General features: G+C 40.3%; 3 protein-coding genes across 6 annotated transcripts; 2 read left to right on the plus strand and 1 right to left on the minus strand.

Moving 5' to 3' along the window:
* Window positions 1-11: 11 nt before the first annotated feature.
* On the plus strand, window positions 12-2,056 carry LOC129589357 (uncharacterized). The gene is made up of 4 exons (XM_055484079.1): window positions 12-120; window positions 197-265; window positions 850-960; window positions 1,498-2,056. Exons 1-4 carry the CDS (start codon window positions 94-96, stop codon window positions 1,852-1,854), a joined length of 564 nt encoding a protein of 187 aa, XP_055340054.1. The 5' UTR covers window positions 12-93; the 3' UTR covers window positions 1,855-2,056.
* LOC129589356 (uncharacterized) lies at window positions 1,994-7,877 on the minus strand. 4 transcript variants are annotated; one of them, XM_055484077.1, is made up of 7 exons: window positions 5,715-5,911; window positions 5,454-5,500; window positions 4,525-4,576; window positions 3,904-4,226; window positions 3,489-3,663; window positions 3,101-3,159; window positions 1,994-2,637 (listed from the first exon to the last, which is right to left on the minus strand). In XM_055484077.1, the coding sequence occupies exons 3-7, from the start codon at window positions 4,549-4,551 to the stop codon at window positions 2,310-2,312; spliced, it is 912 nt and encodes a 303-aa protein (XP_055340052.1). In that variant the 5' UTR covers window positions 4,552-4,576; window positions 5,454-5,500; window positions 5,715-5,911; the 3' UTR covers window positions 1,994-2,309. The 4 variants fall into 4 exon arrangements, with proteins under 4 accessions (XP_055340052.1, XP_055340051.1, XP_055340050.1 ...); XM_055484076.1 differs by lacking the exons at window positions 5,454-5,500; window positions 5,715-5,911 and adding an exon at window positions 7,600-7,877; XM_055484075.1 differs by lacking the exons at window positions 5,454-5,500; window positions 5,715-5,911 and adding an exon at window positions 4,879-4,976.
* Window positions 6,318-10,579, plus strand: LOC129589355 (uncharacterized). Its single transcript, XM_055484074.1, has 6 exons — window positions 6,318-6,665; window positions 7,087-8,183; window positions 8,247-8,440; window positions 8,498-8,618; window positions 8,769-9,165; window positions 10,265-10,579. The coding sequence occupies exons 1-6, from the start codon at window positions 6,651-6,653 to the stop codon at window positions 10,265-10,267; spliced, it is 1,827 nt and encodes a 608-aa protein (XP_055340049.1). The 5' UTR covers window positions 6,318-6,650; the 3' UTR covers window positions 10,268-10,579.
* The last annotated feature ends 5,279 nt before the right edge of the window (window positions 10,580-15,858 follow it).

Consider the following 15,858-nt stretch of genomic DNA (forward strand, 5'->3'; position numbering starts at 1 on the left):
GGCGGGATTTAGAACCGTTACCTTGTCTTCTAATTGCATGCTAGTGGTAAGCATGCGCTTCACACATCTGCTAGTCAACACATATAAATTATCATGATAATGCGCAAGACTGTCAGTACGGTAAGCTAATTAGCTGTTACAGCTACGATTTAAATTTAATGTTTTTTGCAACTTTAATTTTGTGATCATTGGTTAGTCATCCTCCATTCAGCAGAGCACTGTAGTGTTTGCCCGTCTGCACACGAGTTCTGGATTCAAAAAAATGGTAAGTGGCATTTCCTTAACTTGTACGGAGAATTACGTATTACCTATTTTATTATCGCACAAGGCAGAAAAATACCGCGCCGTTTTAGTTGCATCTTTGCACATTAAGCATGCCGAAATTCAACAGATTGCGACGATTTTGCTTCTACTGGAGCTTAAAATTTGTTTGCTTGTATACCGAAAAATTGCTAACCAAAATCCGTTGCGGAATGCGCTTACCAAAAGGTCGAAAAAAATATAATCTTCGCAATGAGAACTATTGCCACGTACCATTTAACTTTCAATATTGTCAGTTCTTACACTTTTGTATATTAATCGATTCACTTGTGTGATAAACTGTAAGTTTTGTTGATAATAAGTTGATTTAAGGGCTAGAACGTTTTGTTTAATGGAAAAAATGTTGTCTTGAATGCTTCCTTGAAGTCTTGGATTACACACTACTTTGATAACATGAATGCAGTACGCCTAAAATTCAACCAAGAAACGTTTGATGATGCAAAGGTCACCGCGGTTGATAGGTTTACTCACCATTTGAAATTTAAAAAATATTGTTTTAAGAAATTCGTAGACGACTTTTGGTTATAGTACTTGCGCCTGGGACTTCTGTTTGCCATTTTTTCCATTGCCGCTTGCGCTCCCCCAGAAAGTACGGTCAAGTTAAGCGTGCCAGATGAAAGCAAAAAAGACACTGGAAACGTAAGAAATTTATGCCTGATGTGGTTTAGGACTTTTATAACAATAGTTGCAAATTAATGTGGTTAAAGACATAAAGATAAGTTTACAGAAAGAAAGCTGATAACCAAGTTAAACACATAAAAATAACACTCTAAACAGCATAAACTTTAGGACACTTCTGCGCCCAAAAAAATTAGGATATCTATGTAGCTAATGCTATGCGCTCCAAAATTTTGAAACGTTATGCTTGTAACATTTTGTTTATAATTCCGGCCGCAGACATTCAGTGCGGTATTGTTTTCAAATTTTAAGTAATTTTTCGTAGATTTCGTAAATTATAATTATTTGTTGTACCGGGGTTTGCATAGTTATTTATTTTTTCTGCACGCTTGGTATTTGTACATATGTGATTTTTGCGAGTAAAAGTTTATCTGCGTATCTATATGACATATTATGCAATCGTCTTGAATTAATAACTTGAATATCGCAAGGTTTTCACCAGTCTGTGGCAGTAGATGACCTATAAAGTGTCATCTTAATTCGCAATTAATTTATTAGGAAAAGCCTGTGACCTTTCACGCAGCCACTGCCAATGAACAAATCGGGATCGATGCGCCTTATATCTTTATCCATCCGAACAACCAGACACGTCCAGGAAACTTTACTTTTGGGAAAGATCTGATGACGTCAATTCTACAAGCTTTGCTACCGGTTAATTCTACTGCCATTCCTTCGTTAGAGAACAGGGCCAAATCATCCCAAGAACTGGCGCCCGATATGTTGTTAAACAACTTACTTACAGCAATGATTCCGGTTCTTGCGGCTGCCAGTAAGAACGATATCGAAATCGCATCCCATCAAGTGCAAAAGACATTAACGGATTTTTCGAAGTCAAACAAGGCAGGAAACCCGTAGTTGTAAAGTTTACTATTGGATTTTTGCTTTTGAAAGCTGGTTTTTTGTAGTACTATAATTATGCGTAATTAAACTTTACGCGCCGTGCAGTTGTTTGTTCGCGATTAGTTTCTCATTTGGCAAATGATTAGCTCACCGGTCAGTTTCCAACTTTAATAGCTTTTTACATGTATGAATAAACAGAGAAACAACCTCATTCCAATCATTCCAATCTTGTCTTTTTCGTTTCTCACTTTTATCTTGATGAGCTTGTTATTGTAACAAAAAACGTTAATGAAAAATAGCAACAAAAATAGTTACACAATTATGGCACTTAATTAAGGTCAACTGGAGTATATCAATGGTGTCTTCAGCAACTGTTGCTTATGCGAGGTTTTGCTTAATCAGGTAACGTACTTACTGGTTAGGAGCTAAACTGCTAAAGTCATGTAATACTGCGTTTTCTGTTGAACGTACTACCTCCGCCGTCCACTTAAGCCGGCACCGGAGGAGGATGGTATATTGGCAAAGCCGGCACCATCAACGTTCTTCATGGAGTTGGCCACGTCGGGATTGTTGGAAATGAAGTCAGGGATGCCGGGCACACCGAACATTCCGCCTCCGCCGTTCTTTTTCGGGGGTGACATTTGACAGTCACACGCTGTTGGTATGCGGAACATTTCATACGATGGTCCGGTGAATTTGTTGCACGGATCAAACACCAGTAGTCTCACGTAGCTGTAGCGCTGTTTACAGTTGGTCTCATAACATCCGGGCACGTGTCGACACGGTGTATTGGGTCGGCTAAAATCAAGCTGGGTGTGAAACAGCGCGCAGTCATTGATCATAAAGCGGCGGCAGCAACAGTGGCATAAATAATTCAACTTTAATGACTATCATGGAGTTCTCGTTCGTAATGCATGAACAGCCGAAAGAGATCCTAGTCCTACTTTACTGCACAAAAGTCTTAGATGCGAAGCTCCAGCTACCGAATGACAAATTGCAAAAAATTTATATTATAGTCGCTCCGCGTGTTATACACTGATGTGAAAATTCTATCACTTCTGTTGAGCTTCAAAAAGGCACTCACGAGTCACGGTAACGGATTTCGAAAATATTTCGGACGAAATAATATAACTTAAGCTAACTACAGATAAGGTTGCTTTTACGAAGTTCCAGTACTCTCATAATTAGTACTGTGATGACGTAAGCCCGTATTAAGTACATAGGTGACCGTCATAGTTCTGAGAAATTTAAGGTTACTTACAGGCATCGTTCAACGCGGACCGTTTGGGTCACATCCGGTAGCTGGAGCACAGCTCGCCACTGTAAACAAGTTTTTATGATTCATTTATGCAAATTTAGAATTATCAACACCTGCTTAAAAACTTTTCTTTCTGTTCTTGCATTTGTCTGAAGACACAGTGCGCTAACCACGTCTTTCAAAAAACTGTAAATGCTATGCTTAGTCATGTACAAATTACCAGGGCAAAATAACAACTACTTAAAAATTTACAGCAATAGAACTGTACCGCTTCTAATCAGACGATAGCGGTATTGGGTATTACGCATGCACTCAGTCACTACTTGAACACAATTAAAATTTCATGAGTAATTTTCAGTCGCTCGCATGCATATAGCCATATACGGCATACCTGATCTTTGATAGTCTTAGCATATCCGGGTCGGACCAGTTCAATGTCAGATTCGCATATAGAGTCCTTGTCTTCCCCAATAGGTCCATCATAAACATCCCACACATCCACTTCCGTCACAGAAAGACCTTTGAATGTCGAACCGTAGTTTTCCGATATGTAATTCGCGCTGTCCCTGTATTGAACACTGCTCTTTCAAATTTACTTATAATGATAAGTACATGCATGCACACTTATAGATATTTCTACTGAGAGTTCGGTACTTCAGTACTGGCAGTGCTTTATTCAATATAAATATATATTTTAATAACGTAGTGATATTATAGCTGTAATGTCAATTTCCAGCCAGTACGAGGTACTGTTCTACAATAATATCGATCGTATTTTTCAGTGCAAATTGTTCCGGCATACGTACGCTGGGTAATTATCGTTGTGGTGACACATAAAAGGGCTTAATTTTGATCGCTTGCACATTGGTCCAGTGTTGCGGTCGTAATTGCATTCCAGCTCGGTGCGTCCAGCAATCTGCGGCTTATTTTCCGATCCAGCTGCTGATTGCGCGTAGGCGTAATTGTCGTCCTTAGTTGATTGCGGGTATAATCCTGCGTTGTATCCAGCGGAACCGCCCATTCCACCGCCGGGAACTGGACCATACATTCCAGGATAACCGAATCCACCGAATCCTTGACTCGTAACGAATAATACATAACACGAAAGGAATGCGTAGACAGATGAGAACTGAAAAGTATAATCGGGTATTGCAATTAAAATAGCTAATTACGCTTTGTCCAAGAAATTATATTGGAGGACAACTTCTACAGAAGAACTATTACTCAAAGGCAGTCGCCGTTGACTGGAGTTGGGCACCAAACCAAAGATGCTCCAGTATCTTTGCGCCAAAGATTACAAGTTACAACTGTTCCAAGTGGTTATGAAAATGAAACTCAAATTTAGTATCAATTTTATCGCAAGGCTGAAATTTGTAATCAAAATATTATTCTAACAACGCAGTACCACAGTGATTCGATGCGCTTACCATATAACGAATTCCGCATATGTCCATAGTGTGAAATTACAGCGGTTGTATTCTGGAAAAAATACACTACTGTTTAGGCTCACATGTAACCAGATGTGACGTCTTCCACCGATTTTCCCATAAAACGCTAATTTACTGCGCTAATTTTTCGCCGTTTGTAAAACTTTAGTAAGCCTTACGAATCCTTTAGTTAAAGATGCTGCATGTATTGTACATTTAACTGAAAAGTGCCTGGGGGTCACGCAGTTATCGTAGTGTCCAATACGACGTATTTGATGCAGATCTATCATGCGCTTTATGAGAGGTGCCCACAAAAAGTGATATTAGCCGTCCCACCCCTACCAGACATCTCACCTTTGATAATTCAACTTGTAAAGTTTTCAAGTTCTGAAATAATACGAACAAAAATGCTAAGACTGTCTTGGCAGAGAGAGTGAAAGTGTAATGTCCGGACTTAACCCCGCACTGCAAAAAAATAACCTCTAAAATATTAAAGTTACAAGAAGCAACCCCGGAAGCGCCATTCTGCAGGTCAAACCGCTTCTTTTGAGCAACAACAGCAGTTTCAATTATAGAAACACGTCTGGGTAATAAGTAAAAGGCAACACACGAGCAGTTGTTACTTAAAAAGTCATTATCACCTTTCCAAACGAAATAGTTTCCGCCGCGATCAGCAAAGGTAAATTAATAAAGAGCAAAAGTCACCGCAGTGTAATTAACAGCCCGCAAATCTTTGACTTTAATAGTAATAAGTCGGTGCTGCCGACAATAGACGTATAACAGAATACAGTTTTCAATGCAGAGCTTCGAAGACAATATTCAGGAGCCCATTAACCATGCTATCGAGCATACGTATGAACACAACATCGGGACTAAAGTAGTTGACAAGTATACAACAATTTTAATAAATAAGGTATTATGCCACAAACCGAATGTTTCCACATGTAAGCGTGTTTGCAAATATCGGCGTCGAAGACTGTAAATTCAGAAGAAAAAAATTAATTAATACCGACGTTATCTTAAGATGAAATGAGGCAATGAGATGCAATGCATATGAGGTGTTAAGCCAACGCTTAATATTATAATTATTTATTGTTAAAAACAGTATTTGACGAAGGTGTATCGCACTGGGAATATGGAACAGAAAATGGTACTGCACAAAATCGTTTCACATAAGTAATTTGACTTGCCTTATTAACATACTGGAAAATTGTTGTATTCGAATACTAAATGGAGAACTTATCTGCCGTTTTAAATCAATGGAAAACCAAGTACAAAAATGAATACTTCAAGAAGAAAAAATTATTGCGCCTGGACTATAAAACGAAAGTTGCAAACACGCAAGTTCACAAAGTTACAGTTGCGGTGTTTACATCTGCGAGCATCGGAACTCAACACACAATAATGTTGCAAAACGCTAAGGCTTCACTGTTCTGCACACCCGGAAAGCAGTTTGTTTTCTTAGGAAAAACTGTTGGTTTAGGTTTTGAACTGGACATCTTAATAATTTCATTAATAGAGGCGTGAAAGTTGTTTTCACGCTGATCGGATTTATTCGAGCGCTAGCATTTCAATCAACAGAGTCATCGTTCAGACTCAATGACCTTAACCCAAACAGTTTTCTTGAGTAATACATGCTCACAATATAGAGATGCATTGTGCTAGCGTATAATATGACAAAGATTATTACCATGAAGTATACACAATGATCATACGAATACTGCCGAAGGCTTCATACGTTCTCAACCGGACGAACACTAGCAGGTGACCGAAGAAGCGAGAATCTACGCTTCCTCTTGCATCTTAAAGATCTTGTATATTTTTTTACTCGATCTCCGTAGTGTACAGTACGTTGAAGAAGTTTAATTCCGCGAGCTAGCTGTACGATTACATTAGTGCGGGACAATGCGAGGGTCAACCAACCATCTACCCGATTTACTTCTTTCCGCTGATGCTTAAATTGTTTTCGTAATAAACACTTATTTAGCTTTTATCAAAGCAATTACGCTTGAGTGCTGCCGCCCCCGTATTTACTGTTATTGAGGCGCAGCCCCATTCTTATCAACACTGCTGGAGACCGGTATAAGACCCATTTTTCCCGACAACATTGTCTGGTCTGCGCCATAATGTGGAAAATAAAGGTACTTGTTACTGTAATGTGCTAAGTTCAAGCTCACAGATACAGTACATGCCTGATGAGTCAATGTGCTGAAAGTGATAACCCGTTAAATGATTTGTAACATATTTAGCAGTAACTTTTAATTTATAGTTGATATGATCCCGTTTTTTCCAATGCGTAATTTTGCGCTATTCGTTTACCTAAAAGTATGAGTAACATAAAATTTTCAAATTGTCTTACACTTAAGAGTTGCTCGATCAGTATCCAGTAATCATGGACGCTTCTTGTACCAGAGAACCATTGATCGTTTTTTTTCTTTCAGTGTTTTCCGATTTCTGTACTCTTTTACTGCTTAAATACTCGTAGTTACTGCGGTGAACTACCTACATTTCACAGTTCTCATAAAATGCGAATATTCGCAATAAATAACTGTTAATTTTTAGACTGTGGAAATAAAGTTGGGACTAGCTTTTTGTTTATCCCTTTTTGTCGTAACCAATTCTCTCGGGACGTTCCTCGGTCGGCAAAGAGTCCTCGCCAGGCAGAGAAGAGCCGCTCAGACCAAATGGTCACCACAAGTCTACTCACCACCGGCAGGCGCCGCCGCACAGAACTACGCCAGCTCACAATCTACCAATTCCGCTAGCGCTCGCAATTATCTGCCGACCAATGCTAATGCTCAACAAACGGCACAAGCTCCTTACATTCCACAAGTGCCGTTTAACCAACAACAATATCCTTCATATTCCCAATACCCTACAGCGACACAATCCCAGTATGCAGCAGCGTATCCCGCTAATCAAGCTGCGTATGCCCAATACGCTACGCCCAAGAATTCGGCATACAGCACAGCCGGTCAAACATCCGCTTACAATGCAGGGCAAGCGGCAACATATAACAATCCCTATGCGAATTACAATGCGGCAGCCATGAGCCAAAATCCAACGAATACATACCAAACTGTTCCACAGCAACAGTTGACCAACACAGGGTACGGGAATTCATACAATCTTCCTGCATCCGGTCAGCAAGCGAACTATTACCCTGCTGGAAACAACATGCAGAATATGAACGGCTACAACGCTGGGTACAACCAACAGGCAGCAGCGAACATGTTTAATGCTGCAAATATCAACGCGAATAAGTACAAAAATCCTAACGTGAACAGCGCATATCCATCGGTGCAAAGCAGTTTCGCTAAGAACCAGTACGCTCAACCGGGGTCTCCTGAATATGCACGACAGAATTTCGCCCTGTATCAGGATCCCCTGCGCACACCGATGCAATACAATTACAAGGACAATAACAACGCGAACGGGTACAATCAGTATAATAACCAACGCTACCAAAACAATGCGTACAACGGAGGCGGCGGATATGGGCAAGGTCGATCTGGTCAGTCACCGCCCATGGTAACGCCACCCCCACAACAGACAGCGCAGCAGTATGAATTGAGCGAGTTCTGCAAAAAACCCGATCGCGAACCGAAATGCCGAAAGAATGCGTTTGGAATGTGCGATTACCAGGATAATTATCCATCGTAAGTTGGAAGAAAATGTTACTGAGATTTGAGTTGCGTACGAGTTGTTTCACATCTTTATAGGGAAGTGGCTACCGAATTCTTCGCCTATTACAAGTCGCGAATCACGGCTATGACAACGGATTTCGACTATTCCAACAGCGACCAATATGATACAGGCTTCGCTACCCAACAAAATAAATTGATCGACTTTGTGCACGACATATTTTCGGATAATGAATACGGAAACCTGCCCGGTGTACCACCGGAAAAGAAAGGTCACTCTCAATTCGAAAGCTTGTAAATGCTATGAAAAATTAAGTTTTTTGTTGTAGGACTTTGTGTTGGTGTTTCTGACACTATTCAACCTGGTTGGGCTAGGACAGCCCATGGAAAATATTACGTTATAATGAATAGTAACAACGTCAAACAAACCATACGAGCTGAAGTCTGCAAGTAAGTTGTCGATGTTTTCGGAAGTTATGCAGGATTTTGATCATTTTAGATCACAGGCAGAGACTCTACATAACGAAATGATTTCACCAGAATAAATACATGATTTTACTAGAACTTTCCAGAAGACAATAACATTTACAACTTTCTCAGGAACGTTGGGAAGGGATGTCAGACTGTTCCTAAATGCTATAAAAGCGAATGCCGGCAACGTTATCGTTTTGATACTCTGTTGGTGTTTGATCCGTGTGATGCTAAACGAGCTCCAATGCTGGAACTGTTCAAAATTCCCGATGGATGCGAATGCTTTGTAATTGTGGAGGAACCTGATTTGATACCGGCGGATTTGCCAACACAGCCAACATCTTCTACATTCAAACACCAGAATTTGACTCCTACCGGAGATTTCAGCAGTTCCTCAAAGACCACCGAAGCAACTGCTGCAACGTCGGGGTTGGGCACAACCACGACAGTCGCACATCTACCTAATAATTCCACCACAGCGAGTTCAGTGCTCACTACAAAACAAACTTTAATTTTATCACCAAGGGTAAGCTGACCATGATAGTTTATGTTACCAGCTTCGTAACGAGCCCAGTAATGTGGGGTCATGGCCCATGAGACCATGACCCACCCCAAACGGAAATCTTATTGCATAGAAGCTGTGGACATGGTCCACCCCAAAAATTAATTTAAGATACAGCCTTCGATTGCGTTACCATGTTACCAATACGGTATAGGTATAATATTAAGTGCAGAATAGTAATTTGGGCACATTGGATTTACAAATGCTAACGTGTGGAGCTACAAGTTAGAAACTTACCAGCGCGCATTTTGTGGGTCTAAATTCAAAAAATTTCAATTATTTCTTTGTAGAAATATAAAATACCCCAATTTGCCTAAAAATTAATTTTATCTGCAAAGGGTGTGGCCCACCAAAACTTAAATGAACACCTAATACGTATGTGCTTAACAAAAATTAATTTAAGATAAAGCATTTGCATGCTATTATATGCTATTACAGTGCACTGCAGTGCAGGCTTTTCTGCGTAGAATTTTATTACGATTTATTAAAAAAACGCGTATTACGAAAATTACGAGCTTGCACCAGCGGCAGGGGACACTCCACTTGTGCAACAATTAAGTCGGGGTTCGAAAATTAGAGCGGACCATGGACAGTGAATCCCCGCTAAACCGTCATCAATTTGTTGTAACAGAAAAGCTTGGACTGCAGTCACTGCACTGTAACAGCTGCAGTAGATGGTAATAGCAAGGTGGATGGTTTATCCGTTATCCACCTTGGTAATAGCATAATGATACTTAACAACGGTAACAGTATGTAAATGCCATGCCCCATTTAGTTTTGCTTGGCCCCTCCCTTTGGAGTCGATATTATTTTAAACATACAAGGGTAGTCTACCTTTCTATAAAAAAACCGAAAATTTTCTGAATTCGGCCCGGAAAATGTGCTAGGGTATGGTTAGCAGTCGGACTGAGTATCCACGATAGACGTACAGTACTTATTTGCGAGCACAATTACAATAATAATTATTATTACTGTCCAATCCGATGAGCCGATGACTTAAGTATTCTAGTCTCCAGATGCATACTTAATTGATTTGCTACTATACTACGTAAATTCTTTGCAGTGATGGCATCTTCCTGATGAAAGCAGTATTATTCGTTATCATTTGCCTGGGATTTGGATGTCAAGCATCGCCAAGTTTTGTGCTGTATAGTGTTGTGCATATGTGCAGCAAGCACCTTGCATAATAATTACAATGTGTTCTCAATCTGGCATGTTGAGGGGAAAAGAAAAAATGGCGTTTGTAACGACAGTATCACGGTCTGCTTGTAATGATTTGATAATACCGGTATTTGTTCCACTCTTGCAGTTGATGTACTCGGAAATTATAAAAAAGTACGGTTGTGTATACGATTATGCAAGAAAAACTTGACAGTAATTACTGTACCCAGTAAAATCTGGTATTAAAATCCTCAGGAGACGTCAGTTTTTTATTCCAACTAAATTACCCATAACTCAGCACAGCAGCTTTTTCTCAGAATACTGCTTCTGAATCTCAAGGGATTTGTTGGATTAAATTCATATAAGGATAATACACTATCCCAAGGTTATGTTTCCATCGCACTATTATGCTAGGTCCATACTTCAGTTGTAATTCGGAATACAGTAGAAATTTTGCAACAATCGTAGAAAAAGTATGCACGACAGTCAGCTATGTTGTAGCATTTTATGTAGGCGCTGCACGGTTGAAACGGGAAAGCCTTATATAACATATGGCAGACGTAGTCTGTCTATATATTATACAAGATGGGGGCTCGCTTCGCTCGCCCCATCTTGCCGAACTGTAGAATTGAATTGAATTACTGCTCACCAGGGCTCGGTCGCCATCTCCCCCCTCAGAAAAAGCTCATTTTTTGTTTGAAGACACAATAGGTATGGGGAACACTTAAAAAAATTCTTTCATCGGCAATGGTCCAGTGGGCGTGGTCGAACACGAAATTAATGGTTGACAATATTGCATGTATTGCCACTGCCGTATCGCTGTAAGTACATAATTATGGTGTTACAGATGACACTGATAAAATAATTTATTGTGCGAGTACTGTGTTATCCATTAGCACTGCACTTTTACTCCTCGATTTGATTTTACTTCCTAAACTGTTTTAAAAAATTAAAATTGTTAGAGAACTCGCCAGTGGCGACTGTATTGAAACCCGAACAGACCATGTTTCTGCGTTTTAGAGCTCGATACGTGGCGAGATTCTTTAAAAATGCCACTTTTTCAAAACAGTGAATTAGGAAGCAAAATCAAATCATGGAGTAAAGCTAGAGTGGTAATGGATAACACAGAACTCGCAGAATAAATTTATCAGTGTATGACATGAGTAATCTGTAACACCATATTATGCGCAGCAATACATGCAATAACGTCAACCGTTAATTCGTGTGTGGGCACGCCCACTGGACCATTGCCGATGAAAGTATTTTTTAAGTGTTCCCAATACCTATTGTGTCTTTAAACAAAAGATGAGATTTTTCTGAGGGGGAGATGGTGACCGAGCCCTGGTCACTGGTCAGTAGTATGAGAATAATAATATTTATATTATCTGGTTGAATCCGTGCAAAATTCCATGGACCCAATTTGAATTTGTGGGGTATACTGTACAATGTACGAGTTCATACAGTAACCCATTCCTTCCTATTGCAGTCAAATTAATACCAGGGGCAGGGGGTACCGCACCATTTTTTCTGTACGTTAACGCCGCTCGATAACTTCGATTGATTCATTCTGTTAGTCAGGTAATATGTTGCGGCATATTTTCGAAACTTGGTCGCACAGCACAAAGCTAACGTGCACTCGTCAGTGGGCACCAAAGTCGGCCGATTTTTTATGTCTCTGGTGACCCGAGGTCGTTAACGCCTCCTGACCATTCGCGTGATGCGAAAAAATTTGATAAATACATCAGGTAGTTGACGCTTTCTGCTAATTGACATAACTAAGGCCTCGTCCCCAATCTGTAGCGAATCTCCTTACGGTACAGGGTACCACCGTCCCAGAATAGGAGATATGCGATACCGTATGTCGGTTCTCGCTTCGCATACCTCGTTACCCGTCAAAAGAGTAGGGATTGGGGTATGCCCCGTATCCTAATGCGTCCCGTATTCATAAAACTCTGATACGGTATCCTGCGAACCGTATCTCAAATCCCGTACAAACCACGCGTCTCATATCAGCCAAAAATTTTACGCGCGCTTTTTACGCACACCCTGAAATACAAAGAAAAACGATACGGTACGCGAAGCCAATTCCAGAGGTGGCTTTCTCTGGTAACTTTTTGCAGATGAGTGACTTTTTGAATATTACGTGTCGATATTTTTTCCTCGAGAGTTATTTATGTTTAATTAAAATTAAAGATGCATACGCTCCATATCGTTTCTGTTTTCATTTCATTTTATCTCAATTAAATGCATATATGAAATGTACTCTTCTTAAAACGATAAAAATTCCACTTATTCCAGCTCGTCAATATTATAAGATGACAACATCATGCAAAATTAGCTTCAAAGAAGCGGAATGGAGAAGAAAATCATTCATACCGAGTCTGCTTTCAAACACAAAACTGATTTTCCATTCATTACCACATAGTAATGATTCGGAGAGAAAAGCGAGGCTGGGAAAAGAAGATTTGATTTTGCGAATTTTTATCCGTATGTACCACTATAATAGTGCGCTTGCCAAAGTAAATTGCGCGGATGACTTGAAAATGCGACTGACGTCTCACCACTGCATCACTAACTACGAAGTGTTGACTATGATGCATAACAAAAAAACTTTCAATCCAGGGAACAAACATTTCACAATTCAGACTAAGAACTAATTAGAATGATGGCATAGAAACAATCAACCCAAAAATCGAATTTCCTTAAACAAACTTCGAAGTTTTCATCACACATGAAAACACAGAGAGCTCACATAAAAACTGGTAAACAGTGCGATGTGCAAACGGAGCGATGGAACGCAAATACAGCATAACGGGGCCGAAGCTGGGGATTCGATACAGGAAACCGATAGCGAGCCCAGGTACGATCTGCGAAGCCTGTACCATAGTGGCGCGCACCAAAGAGTGTACCATTTCTGTACTGCAGCGAAACTAGATACGGTGCTTTATCGTAAACGAGATACGCTACAGACTGGGGACGAGGCCTAAGGTTTTAAAGTATTTTAAATGGTGGCCACTGGTGATCTCACAAAAACATGGTATCGTTCTTATCGCAACGGGCAATGGGGTACATTACAGCCATTTTCAAAATTTTCTAGTAAATTCAGCATATTAACGCAATATTCTGCAAACTGGTATTGTAAGACAACTTTTTTATGGGGTTTCACCTGGCGTTGCCAGGCTTGCAACTGTTCGCCAAATACTTTCATCGCTAAACTTCCGCTATTTTGCATCAGCATACGGATGTTAATGATTTCGACAGCAGAAGCAATGGCGAAAACGATACAATCGTAACCACGGCCGTAGCGAGGGGAGCTAAGAACGGCTGGGCGGCGCACCGGCCCTTCCCTGGTTGAGAGAATTTTTTACCATATACATAACTGACCGGGATGAGTTTACGGGCGCAATTGTTTTTGGGGGTGAGGAGCCATTTTTTTACTGTTGCGCACCCTTCATCGCTCGGACCTCACTACGGCCCTGGTCGTAACCATTTTTTTTTGCTTTTGTACTCGCGGAAACAAATTGTCGATCGACCGGTTAGTTAAATCATAATTCTTCAATCCCTAGAATTAGTTACAAAAATCTATATTACTTGCAAGCAATTGATTCTTGCATTCAGACCTGAGTATCAACAGTTTATTTATTCCTCGCAATTTTGGTTTAGGTCAGCAAGTTATTCTAAAATACAGCTGCAAAGTATTGCGCGAGTGCTTACGTAGTGTTACGAACGTAGTGTTACGAACTAATTAATTTTGTTTGGCCACGCCCTTTGAGTGTCAGCAGATAAAATTGTTTTTTTAATGATACTACGATAGTATTCTTCGTTTCTGCAAAATATGAGATTTTTCTGATTTTGGACCTGAAAAATGTACCCTGGTAAGGTACGGGCTAGTGCAAGTGAATAATACGGAATATGCCTATTTAATGTACCTTCGGCTGTGGACGGTTCCTCAGTTCGTTGACAAAAATTACCACAGTTCTGCCACATAGTAAGATGTTTTCTTGAGACGAAAATGTATGCAAACTGCCAAGACAACGCTTTGTTTGCTTCTGTTATTAGGGCAAAAAGGAACGTACGTACTTGTTCTTCGGCGTTTTACGCACAAATTATTTGCATGATATGTTTGTTATTATTAATTATTAATCGATATATGACAGCAGCGAATTTTTTCTCTCTATGGTTTAAGTACAGAGCTCTGCAGTTATAAGTTGCTTTGTATTTGCTTCGCGCAATTAGTAAATCGATCAGTTTTTTAATTAGACTGTTCGTGCTCTGCACGCCCTAGTTTTACTTTATTGACCATTCACTTCCGAACAGGGCACATGCGTAGTCGGGACTGGGCTCCAAATTTAGCAATTTTCAGTTTTGTGGAAGGTATTGTAGTATCTGATCGTCGTACCTTAAAATAAATTTTCGTCTAATGTGGTCACTATAAGGCGTGCCTCAATAAAAATAAAATTTTGCATGTCATCATATCACATAACTCGATCCATGCTTTGCTTTTACTCATAATTCGGTCACTTTGAGTGTATGGTTTCATGTTCCGGTCAATGGTCATTGGTGCGACCGCTCATGTGGCGCACTACATGAATAGCTGCTGATCGTACTGCCTTTAGCTACCCGTCAAATGTGGCTGAGCAAGCCCAACCCACCCTCACAATTTTCAGGGGTCCTAAAAATTTATTGATGCTTACGTTCAAATTTAATGAGAGAAGCCGTTTTTATAAAAATTAATTATCTCTGTGAACTTCGTTTTGTCAGGAAATTTAACTACCTGGTGACTGGAATATGAAAACCTCACTCAAAGTGACCGGAATAGGAGAAAAAGCGAAGTATTTATGTGCAGCACTCAGTCTATTTATTTATTTATAAATATCGCCCAGCCCAATATTTTCTTTTTTTACAAAGTACGCATCTGCCTATATAAATACAGCTTAGGACAAAATGGTCGCATACCCACCCAAAATTTAATAAGAAAACCAAAACAGAGTACGACAGAAAAATAACCAATGCGCACACATAAATCTCCATAGACTCGTATAGGAGCTCTACCACCGCAACAGGTGCAAATCACAGTATCACATTTTAGTACTTGCTGCGTGCCCCGCCATTACAGAGGCACGCGTTTAGTCGATTTTTCATAGAATTAATCAAGTTTTCGCAATATTCTGGAGTACACACTTCTTCCCAAGCATCTTTCATCAGAGGTTCTAGTTCTCGTAAATTTTTCGGGAATTTCTGCGCCATAACGTCTTTCATTTGTCCCCAGACATTTTCGATCGAATTCAAGTCAGGCGATCTTCAACTTCTTCATGGCTGCGGAGGTGTGGCAGGGTGCGTTATCCTGCTGGTAGGTGAGGTCGCGACCGATCTCGTCCAGGTAAGGGAGGAGTTGATCGAACAGCACCTCCTCATACTTTTCGGAATTCATTGTCCCCTGGAATCTCACCAACGCAACTGGGCCTGCAGCGCAGATGGCACCCCAGACTGCAATTC

The sequence above is a fragment of the Paramacrobiotus metropolitanus genome, unplaced genomic scaffold, assembly GCF_019649055.1.
Source record: "Paramacrobiotus metropolitanus isolate TYO unplaced genomic scaffold, Prichtersi_v1.0 Parri_scaffold0000034, whole genome shotgun sequence".
Classification (NCBI taxonomy): domain Eukaryota; kingdom Metazoa; phylum Tardigrada; class Eutardigrada; order Parachela; family Macrobiotidae; genus Paramacrobiotus; species Paramacrobiotus metropolitanus.